Source organism: Megachile rotundata, unplaced genomic scaffold (genome assembly GCF_050947335.1).
Source record: "Megachile rotundata isolate GNS110a unplaced genomic scaffold, iyMegRotu1 scaffold0190, whole genome shotgun sequence".
Lineage (NCBI taxonomy): Eukaryota > Metazoa > Arthropoda > Insecta > Hymenoptera > Megachilidae > Megachile > Megachile rotundata.
This window is the reverse complement of record NW_027473487.1, coordinates 212501-222733: the sequence shown is the minus strand read 5'-3', so window position 1 is coordinate 222733 and position 10233 is coordinate 212501. Positions and strand designations below refer to the sequence as shown.

Below are 10233 nucleotides of genomic sequence, written 5' to 3'. Positions count from 1 at the left end.
AAAATCTCTTATTAATAATCTCGGTTTTAGTTTTTCTTTACCTTTAATTCTTAATCCTATATTCCGTAATTGTTGTGATTCACTTAGTTTATTTAAATCTACAGTTTTAGCTAATATACGTACTGCTAGTGAATTTAACGTAATTAAGTGATTCACTATTAAATCGAATTCCACCGGGTTTATCTGATCTTTTAGTGCCTTCTTGATTTCTATCGCCGTTTTATAATTCTTCGGGTTATCTTCCACAGGGATGACTAGGAATTTAATAAGGTCGTTTGGCATCACCTGCGACTCACCGGTCCTGGTTTTAATTGGTATTCCTGTTCTTGTTGCCGTTGCATAGATTTTTGGCTGTTCGCTTATACTCTGACCCATAACAGGTATGTGTCCTTTGACAGTATTCTTTAATTCTTCCTTGACTGCTTAACTCACTAATAACTAACTATGACTCTCTTAATGGCGGACTGACGTGTCGAAATGTGCTCCGTGTTTGAGTCGAGAATTTAGTGGTAAAAAGTGTGAATTTTAATGGAAATTTATTACTAAAGTGTAGAGCTTAGAATACTGAACAAAACGATGTATAAATTTCTGTGGAAACTGATGAATATTATCGGGAAACTGTGAAAAATGTGATATGGTACGAGAGCGAGCACGTGTTAACGAGCAAAATTTCTCGGTGATGATAAATGTGCAAAAAACGATAAATTAGGTGGACTGTTATATAGTGTCGTGACCGCAAAATTTTTTCGAACGCAGTGATATATGTGTTGTGGACTAAAAATAACGGAGTAAGGAGAAATAAAGTAAAAATCGAACAATGGAAAACGTGCTCGGACGCCGCCATCTTGCCTAGACCATCAGGGACGTGTCGAAAAAGTGCGCTTTACAGGGCACGCTGAGTGCCGTACCAACAGGGCGACTAAAGGGGCCCAAGGAAATTTTAAATTTTGAAAGCGATTTTTCCGGGGATTTTTACTATTTTTCCTTAAAAGACTCACTAAAATAGTGTATAAAAACGTTTGTTTAATGAATTTTAAATTAATAGTTATTAAGTTATAATTAGTTGTAGTTGCGAAGCGAAGAGACATATAGTTCCTGAGGCGACCGCTAGATGGCGCCACTATAGTTCCCAGGAATCTCAATAGATGGCGACACCATAGTTCCCAAGTGATCCAGTAGATGGCGACACTGTACTTAAGGACTAACCGGGTGTCCCTAAAATAAGAAACAAGGAATGTCATCAATAAACCCATACAGCGATCTGAATTAATCTAGTTTTAAGATTAATATAAGCCTAAATACTAATAATTAATTTGTTTTAGAGAAAAGAAACGTATTATACTCAAGGATATAAATAGAAAATACTTATCGTATGCCACTCCGACGTCCTCCTGGATAGCAGAACTGGTGTATCTATATACCGAGTGTCCTGAAAAGAAGGATTGAAGAGAGATATTTTACAATAAATGTTTTTAAATGAATTTACACATTGATTAAGATTAATATTCGTTTAATAAAGAACAACTACTTAACTAGACAATAAATGAACATTATAATATATTCACAATAAACAATGAACAATATTGAGGGAAATCAATGGAACACACACGCGTTCGCCCAGACCGGTAGGAGAGCGTGGTTGCCGGAAGAAGGATTCTACAAAAAACGCCTAATCGCATGTTCCGAAGCGCGAACTTCGAAACCCTAATCCAACACTCCCCCTTTCGAAGTACGCTTTTAATTTCGCTCGCGCTTATATTTCATTTATATATATACACGTATGTTCGCTTATATTTAGTAAACCTACGCATCTGACAAGTTTTTTCTTTGGCAAAGATTTAGTTAACACGTCCGCTATCATATTATCTGTGCTTATATATTGTACATTTATGTTTCCATTTTCTTGCATCTCTCTAGAGTAATGATAACGTATATCTATATGTTTACTTCTGTGATGATACGTACTATTTTTACTTAACTCTATCGCGCTTTGGTTATCGCAGTAAATACTAATAGTCTTTGGCGCTAAGTTGAACAAATTTAACTGTGTTAATAACCCTTTTAAATACATTGTTTCCTTCGTAGCTTCTGATAAGGCCATGTATTCTGCCTCCATTGTTGATAAGGCGACTGATTTTTGTTTTTTCGACTCCCAACTCACAGGTCCTCCCGCCAGTATGCTTACGTATCCTGTACGGGATTTTCTGTCATTTTCATCACCTGCCCAGTCGGAATCGACGTATACCTCAATTGGTTTACCTGTAGCTACATAATTTATTTCATAATTCATAGTACCCTTTAAGTAACGTAAGACATGTTTTGCTGCTCTCCAATGATATTTTGTAGGATTGTTATTAAATTGACTGAGTACATTAGCAGCATAAGCTATATCCGGACGTGTTGCATTTGAAATATATATTAGAGCACCTATCAGTTCTCTGTATGGAACTTTTGTCATATCTTCCTCCTCCGTATTAGATAGATGATTGAATTTTTCGTTCGGCACCAATGGTGTGCTCGTTGGTTTACAATCTGCTACTCCAAATCTGTCTAATGTTTCCTGTATATACTTGCGTTGATTTATTTTAATCGGTCCCGTGTCCGTTTTTCTTTCGACAGACATTCCTAATATATCTGTAACCCTACCTAAATCTTTTATTAAAAACTTCTCTTTCAATTTCCGCTTCAATTCCGTTAATTCCTGCAAACTTTGACATGCTATTAATATATCATCTACATATATAATTAAAATAATACTTACATTGTTTATACTTCTAACATATACGCATGGGTTAACTTGAGAATTTTTCATCCCTATACTATTTAGGTAATTATTTAAAGTTCGGTACCACTCCCTACCTGCCTGTCGTAACCCGTACAATGGTTTCTTTAATTTACATACTTTATTCTCCTTACCGGGTTCGATAAACATTTCGGGTTGTCGCATATACACAGTATCCGTCAATTTACCTTGTACGTATGCGGTAATCACATCCATGTGATGTACATGCATTTTATTTTCCACGGCGCTTGCTAGGAGTGTGCGGATTATGTCGTATCGAGCAACGGGTGCAAATACCTCGTTGAAGTCAATACCTTTCCTCTGTTCGTTTCCCCGTGCTACTAGTCTTGCTTTGAATTTATTTACTGTGCCATCTTGATTATTCTTTATTTTGAAAACCCATCTATTTGTAAGTATCTTTGCGTCTTTTGGCTTGTCTACCAATTTCCAGGTTTTGTTCTGCATTAACGACTGATATTCCTTTTTCATGGCTTCCAGTCATAACGTTTTTTCGGTGCTTTTCATCGCTTCTGCAACTGTTCTTGGTTCCGTATACTGGGCTACATTTGCTGTGTGTTGGTATATCTTCTTCGGTCGGCCGGGTTTTCCTGTTCGTAATAATTTTGGCCTTCCTCTTGATATCTTTATGTTAGATTTCTCATTCATATCATCACTTTCTGTGTCAGAATTACTGTTGCTTTCTATTATTTCAGCTTCATCAGCTTCTTCTTCCTCTACTTCTCGTTCCTCTTCTTCTTCCTCTTCTTCTCTTACTTCTTGCAATCTTACATTTGTTTCTCTTCTGCAGGAAAAAGGTAGATTAATTGTATTATCTTCATCATTTATGATTTTTAATGAAGCTGCTTCATCATTATTTATGTATTCGTGGAATCTTACATCCCTTCTTTTGATTATTGTCCTTGATCCACGCTCCCATAATCTATATGCCTTTGATTCTTCCGAATAACCGACTAGAATATACTCTTTTCCTCTTGACATAAATTTACCTCTGTTTCTTCCCTTTTCTAGTGCTATTGCCTTACTACCAAAGATTCTTAAAAATCCAATGTACGGTTTTTCGCCCGTCCAAGCCTCATATGGTGTCATTCCTGTTAATTTCTTTGTGGGGCATCTGTTTCTTATGTATGCGGCCGTATTTATTGCTTCTGCCCACAACCCTTTAGGTAATTTTGAATCGATCAACATCGTGCGTGCCATTTCTACTAATGTTCTATTCGCTCTTTCTGCAATTCCGTTTTGTTGCGGAGTATATGGCGTCGACAACTGCCTTGTTATCCCTTCCGCTTTAAGATACTCAGTAAACGGTTTAGATAGATATTCTTTGGCATTGTCGCTTCGTAATTTCTTTATTTGTTTTCCAGTTTTCTTTTCAACGCGAGCTTTGTATTCCTTAAATGCTGAAAATATCTCAGATTTTTCTTTCAAAATAGCAATTTCAATATACCTTGTTTTATCATCTATGAAGGTTGCAAAGTATTTTGCTCCCCCCAAAGATTGCACATCTATTGGACCGCAAATGTCAGTGTGTACCAATCCCAGTACCTCTTCTTCCATTTTATTTGACTCCTTGTATGGTAGTTGGTGTATCTTGCTTAAATCGCACGTTCGGCATTTTGGTATACTAATTGTGTCTTGATTTGACAATTTCATTCCTTTAGCCATGTCTCCATTCTGTAACTTTTTAATATCATTGAAATTTAAATGACCCAATCTTTCATGCCATCTAACAAATCTATCACTAGCAGTCTCTGCTATCAGGGCTTGGTCTCTCTCTGGTATAACTGCATATAGTCCATTTTTCTTTTCTGCTGTTAATCTGATTTTGCCTTGTCTGTCCTTTACAACTGCATGCTTGTTATCAAATGTTACAGTAAAACCGTTTTCTGTTATGTTTGATACTGATAATAAGTTATTCCTGAAATCTGGTAGCCACATTACTTCCTTGAGTTTTATATTACTTTTTGAATATTTGTTATTAAATAAATTTATACTCATCTTAATTTCTCCTTTTCCTTGTGACTTCGTACTGTTGTCAGTTGCTGTGTAGATTTCTTCTCCTTGTGTCTTCTTGAGGTTTTGAAATTTCCCTTCATCGTTGCACATGTGCATGGTTGCTCCACTGTCTAAATACCATATATCTGATCTCAAACGATTAGTGTTTAATGCATAGGCTATCATTGTGGTCTCTGAACCTCCTCTTTGATGTGATGGTCTTTGCTTATTTCTACAGTACTTGGCTACGTGACCGACTTTCCCACACTCAAAACATTTTACATGCTGTTTTGTATTTGGACTTTTTTCAAATTTCTTGTGATCATACCTGCCACTTGACCTTTTATGCCACTGATTTCTCTTGGATGACAGTAGTGCCTCTTCGTCATGGGTAGACTGCTCTGTGTCATGGTTTATTCTTCGCTGGTGACCTTTCTTCCTTATGTCTTCTTCTAACAGTTTCGCTTTTAATTCATCCAAAGTTGGTAACTTATCTCTAGACTGTATAGCTATGCAAAAAGATTCGTATTCATCTGGCATGGATAAAAGTAGCATCATCGTATATACTTCTGGGGGTAGTTTTACTCCAGCTTCTTCCAATTGCTGTACACTTGTGTCAAACTCATCTATGTATTGAGGCATGCTCTGATTTGCTTCTTTTCTTAATCTGTACAATCGAGTAAATAATGTACATTGCCTCATTGGAGCTTGTGATTCATAAATTCTTCTAAGTGAATCCCATGCCTGCTTTGACGTCTCTGCTTGTTTGATGTGATTATACTGATTTTTATTTAAACTTAATATTATTAAATCAAGGGCCTTACTATCTTTGGCTTTCCATTGGGCTTCATTTTCAGGTTGCTTCTCCAGTGTTCCTTCTACGAATTCCCATAGATCATTAAAGCGCAATACACTCTTCATCTGCACTTTCCACGATTCATAATTCGTATTATTCAATTTTTCAATTGACTGCAGACTCGGGCCGTTCATTTTAGAAATGTATTTGCGTTTTATACTTTGTTTTACTTTATATATAAGAAAACACGTGGTCGCAAAGCGTACCTAACCTTACTTTTTTTTCTGCGTCTATATCTGGGCCCATAACCTGTTTTTAAATGAATTTACACATTGATTAAGATTAATATTCGTTTAATAAAGAACAACTACTTAACTAGACAATAAATGAACATTATAATATATTCACAATAAACAATGAACAATATTGAGGGAAATCAATGGAACACACACGCGTTCGCCCAGACCGGTAGGAGAGCGTGGTTGCCGGAAGAAGGATTCTACAAAAAACGCCTAATCGCATGTTCCGAAGCGCGAACTTCGAAACCCTAATCCAACAATAAATACAATACCTGTACATCGATAAAATACGGAAGGATACTTACCTTGTGACGTCCTAGTGGCCCTGCTGGATGCCAAGGCTGCCTGCGTACATATATCGGGTGTCTTGAAAAGCGAAATTAAGGAACGTTATCTGTATATTAGTATATAGACAATACTTATATAGTAAATTAAGCAATTGCGTGCGAACTAGAATTGGAATAAGTAATAAGTAGTTAATAGAGTCTAAATTAAATAGAAATAAGTCAAATTTAGTAATAATCAGTGTATTAATTCTATCTCTGTTTGTCTGATAGGTTAATAAGCGAACGAATATTGTAAATACTTACCCAAATGGCGCAGCCGGGGGCAGAGATGACCCCCGTTAAAGGGAAAAAAAGAAGAGCTATCTCGTCCCCTGGAATTATATCTTCTGATAGTTCCGAGGATTCTCCAGTGCGGCCTGAAGCAAAGAAATATGAGTTGCCAATTGACCCGCAATATTTTGATGTAATGGATCTAAAAATAAAAGGACACTTTTACAATTTAAAATTTACAGTGCCACCGAAAGAATCAGCAAAGCGCTCACAAGCTGTAGATGATGCAGTGAATTATCTATATCAAGCATACAATAGAATAACGAGAGCATACACCGAATTAGCGTCTAGAATTAAAGAAATTGTAGAGATGAGAAAGGAATGCGTAGAATTAATACATAAGGAAAGCAACACAAGAACTACAACAGAAGTATTTGAAGAGGACATAAATACGAAAATGTCAGAACTGAAGAAAACAATAGTACAAGAGGTAACACAAGCAGTAAAGGATGAAATAAAAAATACGGTTAAGGAACATATACCTACGATGGGCCATAGTACGAGTGAACAGCCAAAATCTTATGCTACGATAGCTAAAAAGGGAATTTCAATTAAAACTAGATCAGGCGAAACGCAAGTAATGACTAACGACCTTATAGAATTTTTAATAGTCCCTTTGGAAGATAACCCGACAGCCTATAAAACGTCAACTGAAATAAAAAAGGCTTTGAAAGAACAAATAAACACAATGGAGTTCAATATGAGAGTGAATCATTTAATAACTTTGAATTCAGTAGCGGTTAGAATACTGGCAAAAACAGTAGATTTAGATAAGCTAAGTGAATCGCCACAACTACGAAATATAGGGCTAAAAATTAAAGGCAAGAACAAACTAAGGCCAAGGATGTTAATAAGAAACTTTCCGACGAATATACCGTTCGCGGAAGCTACAAAAGTGATAGCGGAAGCAATAAATATTGAAAAGGATAATAACGAAATTAGAATATTAACCGAATATGTAAATAGAGATAAGAGATATAAAAGTATTGTATTAGAAGTCACGCCTCAAATTAGACAGAGAATGTTAGTGCACAATAGACTATACATAAATTATGAATCTTGTAGAATCGAAGATTACATCAGAGTACTACAATGTTTTAAATGTTTAAAGTTCAACCATACAGCGAAGAATTGTACGGCCACAACCTCTACATGTGGACATTGTGCTGGGGACCATGACTCTAGGGAATGCAAACAAAAAGAAAAAACCAGATGCGCAAATTGTGACAGAAGCAGTAAGGTGGATAATAAACATTCAGCGCTGGATTATAAAATATGTTCTATACAAATAATGAAAAAGAAAGACCTAGCACGGAGCATAGACTACGAAGCACCCTAGACGGGGAATCATAGGAACGAAGGACTTAGGGGGGGGCTCGACAACCCGCCGGGACCTACACAGGTTCCCCCAAGCCCTCTACCAACACAAACCGGCTGCAGAACATCATGCGATATACAACTAAGTCGTCAAAATGCTCCTAGACGAGCGCGATCCACTGCCAATACACTACAAAACACTAATGTAACAGATGGAGGCATCACTATGCCGCCATGCAGTGGAGCTTCGCGAAATCCTTCCCCCCCCCCCCCCCCCCGTTGAGCTGGCGGTTAGCTCAAACGAAGTAGTAGCGAACAACCACCTCTTTGATTGCGAATTTTGCGGAAAAGGTTTTAATTCATTTAGAGGCCTCGGAGTACATAAGGCGTCAGCGCATAGGAATGAAATGAACGAAGCAATAGATGTAACAAGGAAAAAGCTTAGATGGTGTGCAGAGGATATTAGAAGAATTACAGCTGCTGAAAAAATAATTCCTGAAAAAGAAAAGAATAGGGTCAATGAGTACTTACATCGAGAAGTGAAGCTTTATCCATCTAGAACAATAGAAGCCATTAAATCCCTACGAAAGTCGGTGAAATATAAGGAAGCCTTGAGGAACGCACAGATAGACCTGCAAAGAGAAAATAATTGTGATATTAGTGCTCGACAGGAACAAATTCAGCAAAACCTAGAGAATATTAATACTTACCATACTTCGGGACCGGAACAAGCCACGAGACAGCAACCTGAAAATAATAGAAACAATCAACATACTTACCTTCTTGAAGAAACGCCAGATAATATCCGGAATCCAATTGACAGAACTGAAAACATAAATAACAGGATTTAGATTATCAGAATAATACAGTTACTATAGCGCAACAAATAAATAATTTACAAATACATATACAAGAGAATGTAGAAACATAGGAAACAAAAGCACTGAAATATCTTAGATCAGCAGCCTGTGAAGATCCGGCAAAGTACATTTTAGGCTATGCAGTTGAGGATGCGAGGCAGGGAAGAGATCCCACGGCGCACCTTAAGGAATGGTATAAGATGAATTTCGGGGAAGCTGAAAAACTAAAGAGTAATAAGGATAATAATAGAAAACAAACCGAAAGCAACATAAGGGCAATATCTAACAAAAAGAGAAGGAAAATGCAATACACAAGAATTCAAAAGCTATGGAGGAAAAATGTGACCAAAGCGGCAAATATTGTTCTAGATGGGAAGCAAGAAAATAGCGACCAGCTAACACTAAGAGAACTGGAACCATATTGGAGAAAAATCTTTGAAGGCATGGGTAACAGAATAGAAGGAAGCGACCAACAAGAATCAAACACGGACACAAATACTAAAAATAATAAATTGGAACCAATAACAATAGAAGAAGTAACCAAATTTAAGCCGAAAATTGAAACAGCGTGTGGAGCAGATGGATTATCCCCAAAAACATGGATAACAAAGGTACCAAATATAATTAAAATGATAATAATGAATATAATCCTTCATACAGGTAGAATCCCGGCGGATTGGTCCAGAGCCAAAACTATTCTGTTGCCTAAAAACGATGATAGGAGGAATCCAGCAAACTATAAACCTATCTCTATTGCATCTATTATAATAAGACATTATCATAAAATTTTAGCGAATAGAATATATAAGGAATTTAAACCGGAGGAAAAGCAAAGAGGTTTTATCAGAGCCGATGGAATAGCGGAAATATCGTATATATTAACAGCGCTATTGGACGAGGCATGGGTCAAAAAGAGACAGATGCATATGGCGTTTGTGGATATAAAAAAAAGCATTTGATTTGGTATCACACCATTCCATAATAAAGACAGTACGAAATAAGAATCTGCCAGAGGAATTAAAAGAGTACATGAAACAATTATATCTAACATCGGAATTGTATATAGAAAAAGATGGTGAAAAATCAGAGATAATAACCCCGAAGCAAGGAGTCAGACAGGGAGACCCTTTATCAACGCTTATATTCAATACCGTCATGGATCAGATCATTAGTAGACTTCCAAATCAGGTAGGATTCGCAATAGCTGACTTATTAATTAATGCACTTGCTTTTGCAGATGACTTAGTATTAATAGCAGAAACTAAAGAAGGATTACAGGACTTGATAAACATTGTAATTACCGAGTTGAAGAAGCATGGAATGCAAATAGCTCCAAACAAATGTAAATGTCTCTCGCTAGTCCCAGCTGGAAAAGAAAAGAAAATCAAAGTTATTGAGGAACAACTCTTTACAGCAGAAAATACATACTTACCACAGTTGAAAATAATGGACACCTGGAAGCACCTAGGGGTAACTTTCTCTCCTCGCGGACCTGTAAAACAAAAAATTGAAATTGAAGAAAAATTGGATAGAATAACAAAAGCTCCTC

General features: G+C 36.7%; 1 protein-coding gene across 1 annotated transcript in view; it reads left to right on the top strand.

The window, feature by feature from the left end:
• The first annotated feature begins 5715 nt into the window (after positions 1-5715).
• LOC143266303 (uncharacterized) overlaps positions 5716-10233 on the top strand; it is an 8541-nt gene continuing 4023 nt past the window's right edge. Inside the window, exon 1 of the mRNA XM_076541839.1 lies at positions 5716-10233. This exon is cut by the window's right edge and continues 1150 nt beyond it. Within this exon, the coding sequence (XP_076397954.1) occupies positions 6485-7846 (1362 nt within the window). The 5' untranslated portion in view covers positions 5716-6484 and the 3' untranslated portion in view covers positions 7847-10233.